General features: G+C 40.3%; 1 protein-coding gene across 1 annotated transcript; it reads right to left on the bottom strand.

Moving 5' to 3' along the window:
• Positions 1-4: 4 nt before the first annotated feature.
• Positions 5-21,901, bottom strand: LOC144226050 (interferon-induced very large GTPase 1-like; the record flags this gene model as incomplete). Its single annotated transcript, XM_077757367.1, has 2 exons — positions 21,576-21,901; positions 5-4,152 (listed from the first exon to the last, which is right to left on the bottom strand). A coding segment is annotated over exon 2 (4,146 nt), but the record flags the coding sequence as incomplete, so codon positions are not given.
• Positions 21,902-24,287: the final 2,386 nt, after the last annotated feature.

Raw genomic sequence — 24,287 nt, forward strand, 5'->3', positions numbered from 1 at the left:
GTATCGATGACCACAAAGTCTTTTTCTTTTCATTCAGTTTTTCCACGTGTCCTGCAGTCAGATTGTCCAAAGACATACTCAGCCACTGTAAGAAGTAGAGTTTGGTATGAGTTTCTGAATGGTTTCGGAGAATTTCAAGGACAGATTTCATTAACTCATTGAGAGGAAAGGCTTTGTTCAACTGTTGCTGCCGTATGTTTTGTTTATCTGCCTCAATCTCAGTCTTGTGTTGTTCAATGCTGCGATTTCCTTTTTCTCTCAGATGATAGAGTTCTTTGTCCTTTTTACACCAAAGATGCCACAGTTTTCCCTGAAGGGGTAGTAAGTTTTCCTTCATCTGAGGTATCTGCTTTTCTCCTAATAAGGCCATGAGAACCTCTGCCTTTTCTTTGGCTTCCTTGCAGTCTGTCTGGTCTTCATCAATAAGGAATCCTTGCTTGCGCGCAATCTGAGCACAGTCCTCTAAGCTAAAAGTAGTGTCAGAGAGCTCTAGTAAATCTCTGATTTTAGTTTTGAGGTTGTCTGTTAATTCTGCCTCATTTCTGTTCTTGATCCCAATTCTCACTTTTTGGCCAGAATAATTGACTATGGTTTTTTCTTTGTCATCAAGCAGACAGATCAAAGGTTTTGGTAGCTCACACAGGCCACGGATGATTTTTCGGTTTTCTTTATTGTCATCAGAAGTTGCCATGAGGACTACAATGAGAGAAGAGATCTCCTTCAGGAAGGTCAGTTGCTTCTCATGTTCCTTGGCATCTCCATGAAGATTGGCAAAGGTCAAACAGTTGTCAAATCTGTCCTCTTCTTCACCCCCAGGACAGAACCAGCATATTTCTACTACACCACCCATCAAGAGACAGTCTTTGCTACTCCCTCTGCAATGTCGATGAAAAAAGATATCATGTTTACGTTTACTGAGAATACAGTTCATAATCTGAGATTTGGAAGCAGAGAATCCACTTCCAACCCTAATAAAGGACACAATGGGGGTAGAGACACGACACATTTGCCGATTCTTATAATTTTTTATTTCCTCTGTTGTTGATTTCCTTGGTTCCTGCCAGCTTCTCCTAATTTGACTGAGAGACCAGAGAGAGAATTCAATTTGAGAATTGCAAGGATTCGGTATAAGAAGAGGGAGGGCAAATTGACAAATGGAGAGTTTGGCCAGAATATATTGTCTAGCAAAATCATCTGCACAATGAAGAATTGCCATCTGAATATCCATAGGGTGAATATGGGGTTTGGAATCATTGGCTGAAAGATTAGTGGGACTATCATTGTCTTCAAAAAAATCGTCATATGGATTAAAACTCTCATTTTTCTGTTTCGAGGGACTTAGATAGACTTGATTCTCTGCATTTCCATCATCTTTGAAGACCAAATATCTCAGCCCATAATCCAACATCAGTAGCTTCTGTAGGAAGTAGAAGGGAAGCTCTCGTTCAGAGCTGGGCTGGGTGTTGTACACCGACGTCTTGTAGATCAGATGGAAGTTAGCTCTGTTCATCCTCTTTGGGTAGTAGTGTTCTAGGCCTAGACGCTGCAGTAATTCTAAGAAGGCTCTATTTTCTATGTTCTCCCATTTGTTGTTTTCACTATCATGTGGTTCATGAGGCAGTTCCTTTTCATGGAATATACTTTGCAAATGTTTTCTTACTTCATCCATTTGCAGTGAAGGGGTAGTGATTTCATAAATTCCATCAATGAGCAGTCTCAAGTCTTTCTCTAGGTTTTCCCAATCATGATCTGCTCCAGGTTTGGTGAGGATATCTACAACATTTTTGGACAATGATTGTCCCATGTACTGTCTTATAAATGTCAAACGTTGTGTTTTCTCTTTTGGAGAAACATCTATAGCTCTAACAGAGGCTGTCAAACCTGTGAGCACAAGGAATGCCTGAGCCTTGGAGCTGCAGATATTTTTGAGCTCTTGGTATTTATCTTGGGCAGTTTGCATTTCATGCATGAGAGAGTCTAACTCATCACACTCCAGGAGATACCTAAAGGTATTGTTTTCCATGTGATAACCTGCACCAGCTGCAATGGAAAGTAGTAAGAGCTGTATGTCTGACTGCTCTTTTTCTTGGAGGTAATTCAAGAAGCAGTGAAGAGACCGGCCGACCTCATAAGTGGCCTTTCTTTGTGCTTCCTCCACTATTTCTGGGGACTCAGATATAACCTTCACTTCCAGAAAGTCATTTATGTTTTTTCTTAAGATTTTAATTAATTCAGAAAATTGAGAGATATTTATATGCTTCTTCTCTGACTCTGATGAGAAGATCCACTGCATGATGGATTGAGCCTGAGCAAAGTTTGTCACGCTATAGATGTGAGGATACAAAAGGCTGCGCAACTGAGATTTAATTAATTTTGTTTCATAAATGGAAGAACTTTTGCAAAAATTGACAGTATTTACCAGAAAATTCTGCAGATCCCTATCTGTGAGGCATATGTTAATCCAAGTGTCATAACTTTTTAGTTTTTGACTCAACATTTGCATGAAACTTATCAGCTTTTTAAGCTGCTCTTCAGGGTCAGTTACCTCCCAGGATTTTACATCATCTAGAAAAACGCTGGCCTTCTTCACAACGTTCTGTAATTCTTCTCCATTCTGTATCTGGGTAGTGAGGTCAGTCAGAGCAGTGTAGCTGTCCTTCAGGCAGATAGCGACCTGAAGAGCATCTTTAAAATCACTTCTGTGGCTGGAGAGAATGATGCCCCAGACAGGCACCAGTTGAATTCCCCGGTCAATGACACACCAGGTTCGATTACTGGCAACTAGGCCAGTTTTCCACTGGAAAAGGCCATTTGCTTCTGGTGGGCCACCTGTCTGGGTCACAGATAATTGGAGTTTGGTTTGAAGATTTTGAGAGCTTGTGCTTTGAGAGTCTTCTTTTGAATGAGAGTCTGTCATAGCCATATCTGTAGCAACTCGAATTCCAAAGCCACTGTAGCAGCCGCGTATGCAAATATCCAGGGCCTCAGCTGACTGCTGTTTCACTTCTGCCAGTTGCTCACTTTGAAAACCCTCTGAAATGGCTTTCCACCAGTAGATTCCTCCCAAGTGCAGAGGGCCCTGGTTAGCATGAGAGCCAAACCTGTGGAAGAAGGCTTCAGCCCTGGACTTTAGCAAAAGGATTCTGTCTGAGCCTTCAGACTGATCCAGAAGGTCTTCGATGCATTTTAACTCATGGAGAGCAGCCTTGGATAACTGGAGCTGATCAGTGGGAAAGTGACAGGAAGCTAGTGGGATGTAGCTGAACTTGGTTGAGCAAAAATAAGAGTGCTCAGAATGTGATTGTTGGGTTTCCTTAGATTCTGAGTGTTTGCTGTAATCTACACTTGCTTCCAGGCTAAATCCCCAACCTTTACTTCTGGCTGAGGCAGTTGCACTGAAGCCCAGCTTCTCTATAGTCTGGGTAAATGTGGATTCTGCTTGAGAAGATGTAAATTCTCTTGCCTCCATCCGTGTGCCTTGCTGAGGGCCAAAGAGTGAGAAGTTCTTTGGGACACTGAGTAGCTCCTCTGTCTTCTGTATCAAACTTCTTTTATTGCTAGTTTTGTAAATTCCCTGCAGGGCCAACCCTCCAGATGCCCATCTCACCAGATCTCCATCTGGTAGGTTCTGCCTGTGAGATAATATCCCCTCTGTGAGGTTGAGTTGTTTCTGAATGTTTTCCATGACTTCTTGGAGGGACTTTTGGGGAGGTGGCCAATATTCTTCAGGGATCCCCATTGCCTGCCTCAGCTCTGCCTCTTTTCTCCTCACTGCTTCTTCCTCTTGCTGCCTCCCTGCTGATAGCAAGCCTCTTAACTCCTGTAGTGTCTGCTCTCCATGCTTCTGCATTTTCTTTATCATTTCCAGCTGAGATTCCTGTAACTCAGAAAGACTATTTGTGTGTGACATGTTAAGAAGCTTCTCCAGGGCTTTCTTCTCCCAGGAATGTTGTGCTTGAGATTTCAGCTTCTGGAGATCTTTTTCTTCTAGGTGTTGTAAGGCCTGGGCACAAGTCACACCCAGGTGTTCCTGCAACTTGGGCAACCAGTACTCGGGTGCCAGTCCTACTTCTGTCAGCTTCTCTTGAAGGTCATGTGTTCTTTTGTCTCTGAGCAGGGGCTCATCAGGAATGGACTTCGCTGTGGCCATGGCTGTGGGAAGAAAAAACACTCAGTTAGCCTGTGTTATGACTTTAGAAGTCACATAGCCAAAAGGGTGAATGCACTAAAGATGCAAGTCTTCAAGTTTTCTCAGTTCCTCCTCTCATTGTTCAAACAAATATGTTTTGTTGCTGCTGTTGCTTGTTGTTGTTGTTGTTGTTGTTGTTGTTGTTGTTTTGGCAAGATATCTTTGTGAGCGTTCTCAATATAGATTGCCTTTTAGTTACCAGGGTGAGTTGAAACTTGAAGCCTGGCTTTTGTCATTCCCTATTACACAGAATTGATTGCATGGAGAGCATTAAGCTGAGGGTTGGAAATATGCATGAGTTTGATAGCCTGATGTTTGTTTTAAAACCAAGAGTGGCCACAGAAAAAAAAAAAGAAAAGAAAAAAAAAGAAGGAATCTTGCCGTTTACAATGATGTGCATGGAGCTGGAGGATTATGCTAAGTGGAATAAGTTAGAGAAGGACAAATACCATATTATTTCATCCATATGGAAATTTAAGAAACAAAACAGATGAACCTAGAGGGGAAAAGAGAGGCAAACCATGCAACAGATTCTTACCTACAGAAAACAGACAAGAGTTACTGGAGGGGAAGTGGGCAGGGGGAAGGGTTAAATGAGTGATGGATATTAAGGAGGCCACTTGCTGTGACGAGCGCTGGGTGTTGTATGTAAGTGATGAATCACTAAATTCTATACCTGAAACTAATATTACACTGTATCTTAAGTAACTTGAGTTAAATGAAAACTTGAAAACGAAAAGAAAAAAAATTTAAGAAAAGAAGAAATATTATTCAATAGCAAACAAAAAATAAGAGTGGCACCATCAATTACTATTTCCTCTTTTAGTTTCCTTTAAACCTCTGTAGAGTGGTTTCTTTCCTGTATTTCTGTCACTTTTTAGGCCATTTTATGATATTTATTTATTCTCTTGTCCTTTAAAACTCATTTGCAGAGTTCAGCATCATGATGGCATAAGATGTTCCTCTTTTTTGGCCCCCTTTTAAAACAACTTATTTGACATCCATCTGTGAACAAAAGTGCCTCAGTTGAAGTTGTGGGATCTAGCACCATATGCCAAGGGACATGGGAGTAATCTCATCCACCTGTGCGTCTGGCAATAGGCAGAAGACCTCAGTATGGGCCATGGAGCCTGCAGAACCAGTAAGCCTGCCCCAGCGCCCTGGCCATGGTCAGAAAAAAACCAGGAGTGTGCTGTCCTGGGCAGATACCCACAGGTGAAAGAATTTGAAGAAATACAGCCCTCTTGATGGGAGATTCCTGCACAAGTTTGGTGACACTGCTGGACTGGAACTGTCCATTGGCGGTGACCTCTCCAGTGGGGCAAAAGGATAGTGGTGACTGAGTGCCCACTACTCCCAATGTGTGGGACATGGCTGGAGAAATCCATGTCTGGGTATTCATTCCAGAGTATCAAGTCAGGACTGGGAGAAGGGAGAAGAGATTGGGGAAGAAGAATATCAAAGGATTTTAAAGGGACATAGTCCTGTTGAATACAGTCAGGTTCAGCAGGAAGTCCTTCAATGAGCCTCTGGGAGAACCTCACCCAAGGATCTCTCCCCCAGGTGCATGGGCACCCTCAGTGCCCCAAGTGCTAAACCAACAAATACTCCCCCCTCCCCTGCTTTGTGGCTGGCTCCCTATGCATGCTCCTGAGTTNGAGGAAGAGAGAAACCATACATTTGAGCCATAGCACCACCTTCTGGAAAACAAAAGAGAAGTTTTCAGTAGCCAATCTGCTGAGTTATAAGAACCAGACAAAGCCTAAAAGGTTAAGAATTCTGCCACAAGAGGGGTGCCTGGGTGGCTTAGTCGGTTAAGCGTCCGACTTTCGCTTTAGTCATGATCTCGCGGTTCGTGGGTTCGAGCCCCACGTCGGGCTCTGTGCTGACTGCCAGCTCAGAGCCTGGAGCCTGTTTCGGTCTGTGACTCCCTCTCTCTCTGACCCTCCCCTGCTCACACTGTCTCTCTCTCTCTCTCTCTCCTAGAAATAAATAAAAATATGTAAAAAAAAAAAGAATTCTGCCACAAGAGACAGCAAGAGTAATGGAGCAGTTGTATCCATACAAAAGTAGAGAAAATCCCAGCTATAATAGTACCAATACACAGAATACCCTAACTGAAGGGAACAAGTAAAGATATAAGGAAGTGTCTTCTACTTTAGATGCAAAAGCAATGCAAAATTCTTCAGATCACTCTTTCCAGGCCATAATCCCCTAGGTTCTTTGCCTGGCCTCTCTCCAGGAGCAGGGCAGTGCCCTCAGGGTTCCATCCCAGTCCAGGCTTTAAGACCTGCTGGTTGCAAGAACTTATAAAAAGGAGCCCCTATCATTTTCTCAGCCGATGGCTCTGGGTAAATCTTTTCCTTTTGTGTTCCTTTGTGTGCTCTGCCCTCTCCTACCCTTCTCCACAACCATGGCTCTCTACTCTCTGCAACACCTGTGATCCTTTTCTCCCCTGAACCACATCTCCATACTTCCTACCTTCTTTAATGTGGCTTCTTCTCCCCCTTTAGGTATGGAATTTGTTCTGTCAACCTTCAGATTGGTTTCTTGGGTATTTAGAATGATTTGATAGTTATCCTGTCTCCTGAGATGAGACAAGCCTAGGGTCCTCCTACTGTGTCACCCGTCCTCCTCTCCATGAATTTTTTAAAAATATGAATTGACTCCATTTCAAACGGCTGAAGGCAATGGAAACCATTGCCTGTTCTTCAGAATGGTGCTCACCTATCACTCAGGAACAACTGACCTATGTTCAATTACTGTTCACGTGGAACTTTCTCTATTTCAGCCTTCAAAGTTTTTTTTAAAGCTTTAAAAAAAGTTTATTTATTATGAAAGAAAGGGAGAGAGCATTCATGAGAGCAGGAAAGGGGCAGAGAGAGAGAATTACAACCAGACTCCATATTGTCAGCTCAGAGCCCAGCATAGGGCTCGATCCCATGAACCATGAGATCATGACCTGAGCTGAGATCAAGAGCTAGAAGCTCAACTAACTGAGTCATGTAGGTGCTATCAGCCCTCAAAGTTCTCATTGGAATATTTGCTACTATTACCAAGATCTGCACCAGTGGAAGCTCCACCTTGGGTCATGCCCTGGGCTTCGAGTCTCACCACAGTGGCCCTCCTACTCATTGTGGCATAGTGGCTGTGGTGGCCCCCGGAGGAAACTTCTGCCCACCCCCACTTGCTTCCATCCTTCTTTCATGCATCACCAAATGCCAGTCATGGCTGTGTATGGATCCATCACTCCCAACATTTCCAGGGCTAGGTCATTCAGTAGGTGGGTGTTTATATAATCCTTAGTGGATTCTAACTTGTGTTGACATCATCCTACTGTTTATATCAACCCATATTTTTTCTGGGATCTAATGAACCTCAGCATCGGGTGCCTTAACCCAGCATTTGATTCATCTTGCAGCACTACTTCTGCTTACCAAAAGTAGCCCAATTGACACTCACATTCCACTCCTGGCTCCATGCTAGCAAGGCAGGATTTGAGGTTTGAGAATAGGTTGGAATGGTTTTAGTTGAAGACCTCTAATCATTCACTTTACTAGGTTTGTGTGTGAGAGTGTCAGCTATCCTAAGGGAAACTTTGGAGAGAACCAGCTACTAGATGGTTTGATTAGTCTTTTGCCCCTATACACAAGTCAAATGACCAATTTGCACATCAGGACCATTACAGACCTCCACCAGAGTTTCCTTTGGCTTCACCTTTCCCAGACATAGCTCACCATCTTTCAGGTCCTAACATGTGCACTCATTTTTCACTTCCCTAGCATGGTGGGTGAGATGGTCCAGTGATACACCCTCCGCAGACTAGAGAGTGGAGCTGAGGAACTTAGTAAATGAGATAGAAAATGCAATAGAGAGCATGTACATAATAGTAGAACAAATGAAAGACAGAATAAGTGAGTTAGAGGACAAGAAATTTGAAATAACCCAGGTAGTGGAGATTAAAGAAAAAAGATTGAAAAAAGAGTGAAGTCTGCATGATGCATAGGATTTTATAAAAAAACAAAACCAAAAACAAACAGAATAATAAGGGTTCCAGAAGGAGAAGAGGGAAAGTTACAGAAAGTTTATTTAAATAAATAATAGCTGAGAACTTCCCACACCTGAAGAGAGAATTGGACATCCGAGTTTGTGAAGCTAAGAAATCACTCTATTATCTCAGTGCAAAAAGACCTCTAAGACACATTATAATGAAACTGTCAAAAGTCAAAGATAAAGAGCGACTCCTAAAAGCATCCAGGGAAAATGATGGTAGTCTACAAACGAACCCCCATTAGACTATCAGTAGATTTCTCAGCAGAAACCCTATAGACCAGGAAAGAGTGGAATGACCTATGCGAAATGTTGGAGGAAAAAAATTGTCAATCAAGAATACTCTAACTGGCCCCCAAAACAAGAGTTCTGGCTCAGATGGCTTCCCAGGGAATTTCTATCAGACACTTAAAGAACAGTTAATACCTATTCTTCTCAAAGTGGTCTGAAATATAGAAATGGAAGGAAAGCTCCCAAACTCATTCTGTGAAGCCAGCATTACCTTGATTACAAAACCAAGCAAAGAACCTTCTAAAAAAAAAGAATTACAGGCCAAATCCCTGATGAACCTGGATGCAAAAATTCTCAACATAATACTAGCAAATGGAATTCAAGAGTACCTTAAAGAAATTATTTATTATGATCAAGTGGGATTTATTCTGGGATGCAGGGCTGATTCAATATTTGACATCAATCAACATGATACACCACATAAAAGAAAGGATAAGAACCATATGATCCTTTCAATAGATGCAGAAAAAGCATTTGACAAAAATACAGCATCTTTTCTTAATGAAAAGTCTCAAGAAAGCTGGGATAGAAGGAACATACCTCAGCATTATAAAGGTCATATACAAAAGACCCACAGCTAATATCATCCTCAATGGAGAAAAACTGAGAGCTTTCCTCCTAAGGTCAGGAATGCCCACTCTCACCACTTTTGTTTAACATAGTACTGGAAGTCCTAGCCTCAGCAATGAGACACCACCCCCCCAAAAAAAGAAAAAGAAATAAAAGGCATACAAATTGGCAAGGAAGAAGTCAAACTTTCACTCTCCTCAGATGACATAGTCTGTGGAAAACCCAAAAGACTCCATCAAAAAACTGCTACAACTGATATGTGAATTCAGCAAAGTCGCAGAACATAAAATCAACATACAGAAACTGGTTGCATTTCTATACACCAATAATGAAGCAGCAGAAAGAGAAATTAAGGATTCAGTCCCACTTACAGTTGCACCAAAACCCATAAAATACCTAGGAATAAACCTAATCCAAGAGGTAAGAGATCTGTACACTGAAAACTATAGAAAGCATATGAAAGAAATTGAAGAGTACACAAAGAAATGGAAAAACATTCCATGCTCATGCAGTGGAAGAACAAATACTGTTAAAATGTATATGTTACCGGAAGCAATGTACACATTCAATGCAATCCTGTCAAAACAACTCCAGCAGGAGAGAGGCAAGATGGCGGAGAAGTAGGGAACTCTGTACATTGCACTCACCCCCATATCTTGCACTGAGAAGACCTGAAGCCATAGGAACCCTTACAGAATCCAGGAGTTTGGGAGGAAAAGAAGACAGAGACCACTGAGAAAACCTTCTAACGTGAGTGTGAACTGGGGAAGATAAAATTGGGCCGGGACCAGAGACACAGAGGGACAGGGGCGATCCCCCTCTGCAGGTAGTGAGAGGGGAAAGAGAAAGGCCGAAACTGCTCAAGACACGGTCCCTGTCGCTGGGAACAGAAAAACCTCCACTCGGGACACAGAGGGACCCGGTCTCTGGCTCTCCAGTTGACCCTAAGCGGGACGCACTTGTCCCAAACAATCCCCGGGAAAACAACTCCCTGCCCGCCAACTTGACCTGGAGGGGCGGCACGGCAACCTCGCCTTTTTGCTTCTGGCTTGGCTGGATCCCTAGAGGGGAGGCGAAGGGCTTAAAACTGGGAGATTTGCCCGCGAGTTTGTGTTTCGGGTGATGAGACACAGAGGGATCCGGTTGCCCGCTCTCCAGCTGACCCTAGGCAGGACGCACTTGTCCCAGGCGACCTCTATCCTTGCTGGCCAACACGACCTGGAGGAGACTGGAGCAGCGGCTTCTGGCTCAATCCCCAGGGGGGAGGTAAGAAGCTTGGAACTGCCCTGAGGGGATTGGCTGCGAGTTTGTGTCTACCGCAATTTCAGTGGGCGCGGACTGGGATTTGGAAACGAGGCCTGGCCTGGGATATAGAATGCAACCCACCTTGGCTGCACCATCAGCACGGGGAGTTTACACACCCAAAAAAGTGAGTTGCAGCGCTTGGTTCAAGAAGGGACTGGAGCGCCGCCACTCTTTTCCCCACAACCACCAAGGCAGAACTCCCGCCTGACGCATTGGATCAAACCACTTCCATCACTGCTAGAGAGCTGCCCTCCTCTCCCCCCCCTTTTATTTTTTTAATCAGAGCACTGCCCTGATTAATGCTGGTCATTGGCTTGCTTAAACAGTCACATTTAATCCTTCTCTAGATGTAAATTCTACACAAACCTACCTTTTCATCTCTTTCTCTCAGGAGTAATCAGACTATATATTTTCTCTGGTTAATAAAAGCTTTTTCTCTCACCTCTTCAACCATATTCCACCCCTTCACTCTTTGAAAAAAGCTTCTTATCCCTTCTGCCTGCTCAATTCATTTCCAATTTTGCCTCATCCAGGCCTGCCGGGAGCCATACCGGCCTCTCTGGATGGCACTCACCGCAAGGAAATGACAGTGTTTGCACAGCTCCTGCCATGAGGAATGAAAACAGGTATCTCTTTCTGCTACTACTGGCTCATGCTGGAAATGGGCCTGCTGGTATTGGCCAGGCCTCACAATATTCCATATCAGACCAATATTCCAAACACCTCATAAGGAAAAGCATATTCCTGCCTTNTAGAAGATACCATTATAGAAAAAGAGGAAACTGAGAAAAAAAGAGACAAACTGATCCAGGAGCAGGAAAGAAGAGTTCAAGACCTCTGCGATACAATCAAATAGAACAATATCCGTATCATAGGAATCCCAGAAGAGGAAGAGAGAGAAAGGTGCTGAAAAAGTCCTGGAACAAATTATAGCAGAGAACTTCTCCAACCGGGGGAGGTAAGTAGACGTTGAAATTCAAGAGGCACAGAGAACTCCCCTCAGATGTAATTTGAATCGATCTTCTGCAAGAATATCATAATGAAACTGGCAAAATATAAGGACAAAGAGAGAATTTTGAAAGAAACTAGGGAGAAAAGGGCTCTAACATACAAAGGGAGACCTATCAGAGTGGTGACAGACCTATCTACTGAAACTTGGCAGGTCAGAAAGGAATGGCAGGAGATCTTCAATGNACCAAAATTCACACGGGAACAGATAGAAAATATGAACAGACCCATAACTAGTGAAGAAATTGAATCAGTGATCAAAAATCTCCCAACAAATAAAAGCCCTGGACCTGATGGCTTCCCAGGGGAGTTCTACCAGACATTTAAAACGGAACTAATACCAATTCTTCTCAAGCTATTCCAAAAAAAAAAAAGTGAAGGAAAACTTCCAGACTCGTTTAGTGAAGCCAGTATCACTCTGATTCCCAAGCCAGACATAGAATCAGCAAAAAAAGAGAACGAGAGGCCAATATCCTTGTTGGATACAGATGCAAAAGTCCTCAACAAGATACTTGCAATTCGAATCCAATAGCACATAAAAAGAATTATCCACCAAGATCAAGTGGGATTCATTCCTGGATTACAGGGCTGGTTCAATATTCGCAAATCAATCAATGTGATACATCGCATCAACAAAAGAAAAGATAAAAACCATAGGATCCTGTCAATAGATGCAGAAAAAGCATTTGAAAACATATAGCATTTCTTCTTAATAAAGACCCCCAAGAAAGTCAGGATAGAAGGAACTTACTTAAACATCATAAAAGCAGTCTATGAGAAGCCCTCAGCTAACATCGTCCTCAACAGGGAAAAACTGAGAGCTTTCCCCCTGAGATCAGGAACATGACAGGGATATCCACTCTCACCACTGTTGCTTAACATAGTGCTTGAAGTCCTAGCATCAACCATCAGACAGCAAAAGGAAATCAAAGGCATCAGAATTGGCACAGAAGAAACAAACTTTCACTTTTCGCAGACGACATGATACACCACATAGAAAACCCGACAGACTACACCAGAAGCCTACTAGAACTGATCCAAGAATTCAGCAAAGTTGCAGGGTACAAAATCAATGTACAGAAATCGGTTGCATTTTTATACACCAACAATGAAGCAACAGAAAGAGAAATCAAGAAACTGATCCCATTCATAATTGCACAAAAAACCATAAAGTACCTAGGAATAAACCTAACCAAGGATACAAGAGATCTGTATGGAAAAAACTGTAGAGAACTTATGAAGGAAATTGAAGAAGACACAAAGAAATGGAAAAACATTCCATGCTCATGGATTGGAAGAATAAATATAGTTAAAATGTCATTACTACCGAAAACAATCTACACATTCAATGCAATCCCAATCAAAATAAAACCAGCATACTTCTCAAAATTAGAAAAAACTATCCCAAAAGTTGTATGGAACCACAAAAGACCCCGAATAGCCAAGTAATATTGAAGACTAAANGAAAACAAAAAAACAAAACAAAACAAAAAACCACTAACATTCTTCACAGCGTTAAAACAAACACTTCTGAACTTTGTATGGAAGCAGTAAAGACCCTTATTAGCCAAAGTAATGTCAAGAAAGAAAACCAAACTTGGAGGCATCACAGTTCCAGACTTCAAGCTGTAATCATCGAGACAGTATGGTATTGGCACAAAAGCAGATACAGACAGCAATGGAACAGTATATAGAACCCAGAAATGGACCCACAAATGTATGGCAAACTAATCTTTGACAGAGCAGAAAAGAATATCCAATGAAAAAAGTCTCTTCAGCAAATAGTGCTGGGAAAACTGGACAGCAACATGCAGAAGAATGAAACTGGAGCACTTTTTTATACCATGCACAAAAATAAATTCAAAATGGATGAAGGACCTAAATATGATATATGTAATCATCAAAATCTTAGAGGAGAAAACAGGCAGCCACATCTTCGACCTCAGCCGGAGCAACTTCTTATTAGACATGTCTCTGGAGGCAAGGGAATGAAAAGCAAAAATGAACTATTGAAACTTCACCAAGACACAAACTTATGTACAGCAAAGGAAAGAATCTACAAACTAAAAGGCAACAGATGGTCTGGGAGATGATATTTACAAATGACATGTCAGATAAAGGGTTAGTATCCAACATCTATAAAGAATTTGTCAAACGGAACACCCAAAAATCAAATGATCTAGTGATGAAATGGACAGAAGACATTAGTAGACACTTTTCTAAAGAAGACATCCAAATGACTAACAGACACATGAAAAGATGCTCAACATCACTCATCATAGGGAAATACAAATCAAAATTACAATGAAATACCACCTCACACCTGTCAGAATGGCTAAAATTAACAACTCAGGAAGCAACAGATGCTGAGGATGTGGAGAAAAGGGAACACTTTGCACTGTTGGTGGGAATGCAAACTGTTAACAGCCACTCTGAAAAACAGTATAGAGATTCTTCAAAAAATTAAAAATAGAACTACCTTACAAGCAAGCAATTGTACTACTAGGTATTTATCAAAAGGATACAAAAGTGCTGATTTGAAGGGACACATGCACCTTAATGCTTATAGCAGTGCTATTAATTACAACAAATTATGGAAAGAGCCCAAATGTCCATCGATTGATGAATGGAGAAAGAAGATATGTTGTATATATACAATGATATTTTGCTCAGCGATCAGAAAGAACTAAATCTTGTCATCTGCAACATCATGCATGGTATTAGAGTATATTATGTTGATCAAAATAAGTCAGTTAGAGAAAGAGAAATATTCTATGATTTCACTCATATGTAGAATTTAAGAAACAAAACAGATGAACATAGGGAAGGGAAGGAAAAATAAGATAAAAACAGAGAGAGAGGCAAATTGTAAGAGAGTCTTAAATACAGAAAACAAACTGAGAATTGCTGGAAGGGAGATGGGTGGGGGGATAGGCTAAATGGGTGATGGGCATTAAGCAGGACACTTGTTGGGATGAGCACTGGGTGTTATATGAAATGGATGAATCAGTGGGTTCTNCAAGTCATGATCTTGTGGTTTGTGAGATTGATCCCCACATCAGGTTCACTGCTTCAGCCTGTCAGCACAGAGCCTGCTTCAGATCCTCTGTCTCCTTCTCTCTCTCTGTCTCTCTCCCACTTGCGCTCCTCCAAAAAAATATTTAAAATGTTTTTAAAAAAATGAAAATGAATACTTTATCTAGCAGTTTTCCTTTCAANATCCTTTCGATATGAAGGAGAAATAAAGACTTTCCCAGACAAACAGAAGTGAGAAATTTCATCACCACTAGACCTGCCTTGCAAGAAATACTGAAAGGAGTTCCTCAAGCTAAAACAAAATACTAGTTAGTGGCATGAAAACTTATAAAAAATACAACATACTGGTAAATATTTAGAAAATTCAAATTCTCTAATATGATAGTGTGTTAATCACTTAATGCTATGGTATAAGAGTTAAAAGAAAAGAATATTGAAAATAACTATGGCTACTATAATAATATACAACATAAAAAGAGGTAAATTATGATATTAAAAATGTAAAAGGAGGAAAAAAAAGAGGGGACCCTTTGTAAGCAAAGAAAACTAAATTGCTACCAACATAAAACAAACTTTTATTTATGAGATGTATAAGCCTCATGATAACCACAAATCGGAAACAGAGTAGATTCACAAAAGATAAAGGGGAAACAGAGCATACCACCACAGAAAATAACAAATTTACAAAGGTACTCAGAAACAGAAAGATAAAGAAGCAATGGAAATATAAAACAATCAGAAAGCAATTAATAAGATGGCATTAATAGATCCTTACATATCAATAATCATTCCTAATGTAAATGCATTGAACTCACCAATCAAAAGGCACAGAGTGGCTAGATGGATTAAACTAGTCAACTATATGATGCCTATAAGAGATTCACCTCAGCTTTAAGGAGACACATAGGTTCAAAGTGAAGAGATAGAAAAAGATACTCCATGCAAGTGGAAACCAAAAGAACATGGCAGGTAGATTTACTAATACCAGAGAAAATAGTCTTTAAGCCAAAAATGATAACAAGAGAAAAAGAAAGTCAATATATAATGATAAAGGGGTCTATTTATCAAGAATATGTAACAATTATAAAAACATAAGCATCCAGCATCAGAGCACCTAAATATATTAAGCAAATACTAACATATCAGAAGGCAGAAATAGACAATACAATAATAACGGGACATCAATACCCCACTTTCAGCAATGAGTAGATTATCCAGACAGAAAACCCACCAGGAAACATTGGGTTTGAAATACACATTAGACCAAATGGACCAAACAAGCATTTATAGAACATTCCATGCAACAGCAGCAGATCATACTCTTCTCAAGAGCACATGGAACAGGATAGATCATATGATAGGACACAAAATAAGTTTCAGGAAATTTAAGATTAAAATTATATCTAGTATCTTTTCTGACCACAATGGTATGGCACTAGAAATCAACAAGAGGAGAGGTGGAAAATCTATGCATATATGGAAATTAACCAACCCACTCTTGAACAACTGATGAGTCAAAGAAAAACTGAAAGGGTAATAGAAAAAATATCTCAAAACAAAGGAAAGAGGAAACACAACATACCATAACTTACGGAATCTTCAAAAGTAGTTCTGAGAGGGATGTTTAGAGCTATAAATAGGAATATTAAGGAAATGTAAACATTTCAAATAAAAACCCTGCCTTTACACCTCAAGGACTAGAAAAAGAATAAACGAAGCCCAAATTAGTAGAAGGAGGGAAATAACAAAGATCAGAATGGAAATAAATGAAATATCAGAAAAATAATAGAAGAATCAATGAATTGAATAGCTGGTTTTACAAGAAAGACAAACACAATTGATAAGCCTTTAGTTAGACTAAGAAAAAAAGCCTCAAGTGAATAAAATCAGAAATAAAAGAGCAGTCATTAATCCTAACAGCACAGAAATGCAAAGAACTATAAGAGATTATGATGAACAATTATACACCAATGAACTGGATAGCCTAAAAGAAATGAATATATTCTTAGAAACATACCAACCACCAAGACTAAGTCAAAAAGAAATAGAAAATCTGAACACATAAGTAATGAGTAAGGAGATTGTATTGATAACCAGACTCTCTAGATACAGCACACCCCAGGACCAAATGTCTTCACTGGTAAATTCTACCATACATTTAAGGAAGAATTAACACTAACCTTTTCATACTCTTCCCAAAAAAATGAAAAGGAAGGCATACTCTCAAACTAATTTTATGAGGTCAGCATTACTCCAATACCAAAGCCAGATAAAGACATACAAGAATACTATAGACCAACATCCTTGATGAATATAAATGCAAAAATTCTCAACAAGATATTAGCAAACTGAATTTCCGAACCCATTAAAAGGATCAAGAAAAATTAAAGATTAAAAGAAAATTAAAAAGTTATAATGTCATGTCAATTATACCTCAATTTAAAAATAGAAAAAAGGCAAACTAAAGAATGGAAGAAAATATTTGCAATGTGTATGTATGACAATGGACTGGTATCCAGATTATATAAAGACTCTTATAGTTCAACAGTATGTAAGAGAATGTAATTAAGATGGGCAAAAAGCTTGAACAGACAATTCACAAAATAATACATTTAATGTTCAATAAGCAAATGAAAACTTGGTCAACATCAGTCATCAGGGAAATGCAAACTAAAACTGCAATAAGATAATACTCTTCATTAGAATGGCTAAAATGAAAAAGACTGACAATATCAAGTGTCAAGGAGAATATAGAGCAACTAGAATTCTCATTACTGTTGATGGGAACTACTTTAGAAAATTGTTTGGAAATTTCATATGAGCTTAGACATGCACCTGCCACACAACTACGACATTTCATAGGTGTGTGTCTAAGAGAAATAAAAATCTATGGCTACACAAAGATTTTTGTATTGAGTTGATAGCAGCTTTTTTAACAATAGCCACAAACTGGAAATACCCCAAAATGTCCATCAATATGTAAATAAAGAAACGTCATATGGTATAAAATGAAATGCTACTCAATAATACAATACTCATACTTGCAACAACATGGTTGAATTTAAAAATTATGCTGGACGGTGGCTGAGTGGCTCAGTCAATTAAGTGTCTGACTCTTGATTTTGGCTCAGGTCATGATCTCATAGTTCAAGAGATCAAGTCCCACATTGGACTCCATTCAGTCAGCACAGAGCCTACTTAAAATTCTCTCTCCCTCTTTCTCTGCCCTTACCCCACTCATTTCCTCTGTCTCTCTCTGTCTCTCTCTCAATAAATAAATAGGGGTGCCTGAGTGGCTCAGTCGATTAAGTATCCATCTCTTGACTTTGGCTCAGTTTGTGATCTCACAATTCATCAGTTCGAGCCCCACAAAATGCTCTACATAAGCAGTGTGGAGCCTGCTTGGGATTTTATCTCTCTCTCTCTCTCTTTCTCTCTCTTTCTCTCTCTCTGTCTCTGCCCTGCTTGTATGCTCTCTCTGTCTCTCAAAAAAAAAAAAACCTTAAAAATAAATAAATAAACTTGAAAAAATAAAAATTATGCTGGGCAAAAGAAGCCATCAACAAAATAATACATAATGTATTATTCTGTGTGTGTGTGTGTGTGTGTGTGTGTGTGTGTGTGTGAAACTGATTTATAGTAACTAAAATCAGTGGTTTCCTGGGGGGGGTGGACAGAGGGAGGGATGGACTGCAAAGGAGCACTAAGAACCTTTTAGGATGATGAAAATGTTTTGTACATTGATTGTAGAAATGGTTTCAAGGTTTCAGTGGTTTCAAGTTGGTAAAATTCATCAAAATATGGAAGGATACATTTTATTGTGCACAAATTATTTCTCAATAAAGTTGACAAAAAAACTTTCTGCCCTCTAAATTCTGCTCATACTTATCTCTGCTTGGGTCTTGATTTTATATCTTGAGTGTAAAATGTCTTGAGTATCTTACATTCATAGGAGCTTTGCTTTGGACAAGAAAACCATTCTTCCAATTCCATTTAAATGAAAATTGGACCCTGCCTCCTCCACCAGCCTTTATCTTCCTTATATTCTTTTTAATTACAGATTTCTAAAAAAGAAAGAAAGAAAGAAAGAAAGAAAGAAAGAAAGAAAGGAAGGAAGGAAGGAAGGAAGGAAGGAAGGAAGGAAGGAAGGAAGGAAGGAAGGAAGGAAGGAAGGAAGGAAGGAAGGAAGGAAGGAAGGAAGGAAGGAAGGAAGGAAGGAAGGAAGGAAGGAAGGAAGGAAGGAAGGAAGGAAGGAAGGAAGGAAGGAAGGAAGGAAGGAAGGAAGGAAGGAAGGAAGGAAGGAAGGAAGGAAGGAAGGAAGGAAGGAAGGAAGGAAGGAAGGAAGGAAGGAAGAAGAGAGGAGAAAGAAAGAAAGAAAGGCAACTTGAAATGTAGTACTTCTGGCTCAATAAATATTTGTTAATGACTTAAACTGATGAGTGCATGCCATGCACTTATTTAGTCTCACTTCTGCCCTCACAGTTTTCTGGAAAAATTCTTTTTAAGCCGTATTAATACATTCCAATTACCCAGTCTAGGATGTCTCTCCAATAATTTTTTCCTACTCAGTCCAGTCTAGGGACCTTTTCTTTGTTTATAATCTCTCCTACCCATCACAATAATGTGCCTTTAAGTGAACTAGATCATACAATACCATGGATCAGAGGCTTAGCAAAGATATGTTTAAAATTCCAGCATCTGTTCCACAAATATTTATTGAGGTTTTTCAACATGACTGGAACTGTTCTGGTGCTATCGGTTGATTGATAAAGTCAGGCTAGATCTCTGCCCTTGTGTAGTTTCCTAGTTGAAGGAAGCAGACCATGAATTTGTAAACATCTGAATAGGCAAAATAACTTCAGATTATTTTAAATGCTAAGAAAGAAATAAGCAGGTAATAGGAGGGAAATTAACTTGAGGTTACATTCAATCATGTGGTTAGAGAATATGTGTTTCAGGAATTGTGTCTTTGCTGCTCATTATGAGCTACTTTAGGCTCTTCTTGCACTGTCCATCCTATTCCAGTTTCTATAAAATTTAATGATCCAGCAATCCCACTTCTGTGTGTTTATCCAAAGGAAAATACTAACTCCAAAAGATCTATGTCCTCATGTTCATTGCAGCTATATAGCAGCCAAAACACGGAAATGAACTAAGTATCCATTGATGGATGGATGGATAAAGAATATCTGGTATATACATAATAGAATATTATTCAACTATGAAAAAAAAAAAAAAAAGGAAATCCTGCCATATGCAACAACATGGATGGACCCTGAGGGCATTAGGTTAAATGAAGTAATTGAGACAGAAAGACACAGGTATTATATGATCTTACTTATATGTAGANTGGCCAGGACCAGAGACACAGATCGGGGGGGGTCCCCCTTTGCGGGGAACTGCAGTAAGTCTAGGGGGAAAGAAGAGTGGCTGAAACTGCTCAAGACACTGTCCTTGTCGCTGCAGAAGAGAAAAACCTCTGCTCAGGACACAGGGGCGTCCAGTTTCCTGCTGTCCAGCTGACCCTAGGCAGACGCACTCGTCCCAGGCGACCCTGGGAGAAACTGCTCCTCGCTTGCCAGCTCGACCTAAAGGGGATTCGGTGGCGCCTGAAGCCCTGCCATTGTGCTTCTGGCTCAGCTGGATCCCCAGAGGGGTGGCGAGAGGCTTGAAACTGCTCTGAGGGACTCGCCTGCGAGTTTATAGAGTTTATATTTCAGGCATTATCAATGGGGTGCGAGGACTAAGATCTGGATACGAGGCCTGGCTTGGGATATAGAGCACATCCCACCTTGGCTATGCCCCCAGCACAGGAAGATAAGACCCAAAAGAATGAGTTGCAACACTTGGTTCGAGAAGGGACTGGGGCGCCGCCACTTTTCTCCCCACAACCACCAAGGCAGGACCCCCGTGGGACACACTGGAGGCTAAAACCTGCCTACACCAAACCATGCCCATCCCTGCTAGAGAGCTGCCGTGTGTGTGTGTATGTGTGTGTGTGTGTGTGTGTGTGTGTGTGTGTGTTTTACTGGAGCCAGGGCAAGACCAACATGGATGCACTGCCCTGATTAATTCTGGTCACTGGCTCGCTTAAACAGTCACATTTAATCCATTCTCTAGATGTAAATTCTACACCTACCTACCTTTTCATCTCTTTCTCTCTGGAGTAATCAGACTATACAGTTTCTCTGGATAACATCATCGTCATTTCTTTTGCCTCTTCTCCAACCATATTCCACTCTTTTGCTCTTTGAAAAAAGCTTCTGATTCCTGCTGCCTGCTCATTTCATTTCCAATTTCACTTCATCCCCCCCCCGTCATTTCTCTTTCTCTATGCTCTTCTACCAGCACTGCATACACCCGGCTATTTATTTGTAGCTGGGAAATCTGGTTATATGCTTTAAACTCTCTATTGGTGGAATGTTCTGTAAGTATCTGTTAAATCCATCTGATCTAAGGTGTTGTTCAAGGCCACTATTTTTTTTTACTGATTTTGTATCTGGATGATCTATCCCCTTTAATGTAAGTGGTTGTTAAAGGTCCTTACTATTACTGTGTTATTGTAAATTTCTCCCTTTTGATTGTTAACATCTGCTTTATACATTTAGGTACTCCTATGTTGGGTGTATAGATATTTATAATTGTTGTATCTCTTTGTTGAATTGATCCCTTTATCATATGTAATTATCTTTTTTGTCTCTTGTTAGGGTCTTTGTTTTAATGTGTATGTAATCTGAGTGTTGCCACCCCACCTTTTTTTCAATTCCATTTGCATGGAATGCCTTTTTCCATCCCTGTATGTATAAGTCTGAAATGAGTCTTTAAGCAACATTAGATGCATCTTATTTTTTTTTTATGCATTCAGCTACCCTATATATTTTGATAGGAACATTTAGTCCATTTATATTTAAAGTAATTTTTTTTTAAAGTAGGCTTCACACCCGGCATGGAGACCAATACAAAGCTTGAACTCATGACTCTGAGATCAAGACCTGAGCTGAGATCAACAGTCAGGCGCTCAACTGACTGAGTTACCCAGGAGCCCCCTCTTCAATTTCCTTTCCTCTCCTGGCCCTCCAGGAGTTGAGCCTCACTAATCTTCAAAGTCAGTTGATATGGGACATACCTTCCAAGTGGGGGCCTTCAGGACTCCGGGTGCCCACTATGGGATTTTATCACCTTGCTCCTCAATGCTTATGATGTTGCTCCTCTTTGCAGGTAGTCCCACTCAGAGTTTGGTTCCTATTCACATCTCTATCCCAAAGAAGGTCAAAGTGGCCTTCTCTCTATGCCTTAGCTATGGAAGATCTGTTCTGTCAGTCTTCAGATCATTTTCAGAGTGAGTTGCAATACTATAGTTGTTGCCTTGTTGTGTCTGTAGGAGGAGGTGAACCCAGGATTCTCCTAGTTGGCCATCTTTCTGTCTTCCTTTCCCAGTTATCATCTTAAGGTGTATGCCACAGAAATGATCAAGTTTCCTTTTCAATTGTATTACAATGAACTCTCATCAGATCCTTAACGATAGCCATTCTTTTTTTTTAAGTTTATTTATTTATTTTGTGAGTGAGTGAGAGAGAGAGAGAGTGTAGGAGGGACAGAGAGAGAGAGGGAGAGGGAGAGAATCCCAAGCAGGCTCTGCACTGCAGGGCTTGAACCCATGAACTGTTGGACACTCAACTGACTGTTGGACACTCAACTGACTGAGCCACTAAGCATCCCTGACTGTAGGCATTCTTAGTCTTTTGTCATTTACAGACACTTACTGTTTTATTCTAATGCTTTGCAACATGTTCTTGTAAAAGTGCTTCATCTTCAAGGAGACTAATGGAAAAGACTCTAACAAGCACAGGTCTCTGAAACCTTTCAGATCATACTGCTGAATTGGGTATGAATTTGTAGAGCTCTAATGCAGAAACTAATGACTTATGAGACTGCTAACAAATGATCAAGATCAACAAGAATTAATTACATGAAACTGAAGAACGGATAAGGATGATTATAATTTATATGATTGTTTTTGGTTGGAAACATTGGTTCTTTGTGTTTTGTTTTCCCAGATTTAAGGAAACCCTTTTCTCTTTTCTCCTAAGCTACCAGCAATTTGGTAAAATATACCTTTGTGAACAAAGGTGAAACATTTATTTTTTTCTCCTTTCCCTATACCTTTAGAATTTAGAAGCACTCAATATGGTCTTAAGTATTCTTATTTCATGACAATATAGTTATGCTTAAGTTTAATAAGAATCTGTTGTCCTTCAAACTGTTGTTTATCAGAGGGGAGGTGGATGGGGGATGGGTAAAATAGGTGATGGGGATTAAGAATATGCTTAACATGATGAGCATTGAGTAATGTATAGAATTGTTGAATCACTATATCATACGCCTGAAGCTAATATAACACTTTGCATAAACTATACTGGCATTAAAATCTAAAGCTTTTTTTTTTAAATCTCTTTTCCTTTTTTATATAACCAATGTTTCCAGCTGTGTCCTGTTACAAGGAAAACAGATTTTTAAGCATTCGCTTAAGAACTTACCCAAATACTCTTGGTCAGATACTCTTATACCTAAACCCTTATCAGTTAACAGATGGCATACTAATGGATGGGTCCCTCCCATGCTAACAACTACTATTGATGGCAATCTCTTTAAACAATCTGACATCTGGCAACTCGTGGCTGCAATGCGTCACATTATATTGACTCACCCAAATGGCCCTGCAAGCTACGCTGTCACTGCCTGTGTTCAAGCACCATATGCCCTTCTGTATTCTAGAATGACCCATGGAAAGTTTGATGTTGAATCAAAAAAGGATAAAGTCTATTATATTACATGTACAGGATGTGTTCTAACTAACTGCATTTCTCCTGATAATGGATTTAAGTTTTTAATGATATTAAGACAACCTCCTTACATTATGCTCCCTGCAGAACTGAATATCCCTTGGTATGATGATTATGGATTACAGGTCTTACAGGAGATCAATTGTGCTCTCACACACCCAAAGCGATTTATTGGAGCTCTAATATTGGGCATTACTGCACTGATTGCCATCATAGGGTCTGTGGCTGCTTCCACTGTCTCCCTTGTCCAGGAGGTACATACAGCTCAACACGTTGACCAATTAACTAGAAATGTCTCTTTTGCATTGGCCACTCAAGAAATAATTGACAGGAAATTGGACACTAAGGTTAATGCCTTAGAAGAGGCAGTACTGTTTATCGGAAATGACTTAAGTTTTCTAAAATCTCGTTTGGCTCTTCGATGTCACAAGGAGTATAGTTGGATCTGTGTTACTTCTCCCCAACATAATGATACCACCCACACTTGGGAGAATATCCAAAATCACCTGCTTGGTATTTGGAATCATTCTAATTTTAGCATTGATGTCCAAACCCTTCATGAACAGATTCAGGCTATTAATGCATCTTCTACCTTTGTCTCTCCTTCACAGGTTGCAACCTCCTTTTTACAAGGACTACAAAATTTCCTTAGCGCTCGGGGACTAAATTCACTCCTGACAAATATTGGCATGGTGGCTGGAGTGTTAGTGCTCATATTGTGCCTTGTTCCCTGTTTCTTCAAGACAACTCATCAAGGCTTTCATAGAGTAAACGTTGAGCTGCACGACCTTCATTTACAAAATAAGAAAAGGGGAGAGATGTTGGGAGCCTTTCTGAACTCATAAGTTGAGAATACTCCTTGTGAGGTTAAGGCAAGTTTGCACGGTCTCTTGCCGTCAGATGGTGACCGATATCCACCCCCACTCAATTATTTCAGCTTGAGCACTGACCCCCCAAGGTACCTTGTTAATCGATATTGGAAGTAACTGTCCCCT

Source organism: Crocuta crocuta, unplaced genomic scaffold (assembly GCF_008692635.1).
Source record: "Crocuta crocuta isolate KB4526 unplaced genomic scaffold, BGI_CrCroc_1.0 scaffold4707, whole genome shotgun sequence".
Taxonomy (NCBI): domain Eukaryota; kingdom Metazoa; phylum Chordata; class Mammalia; order Carnivora; family Hyaenidae; genus Crocuta; species Crocuta crocuta.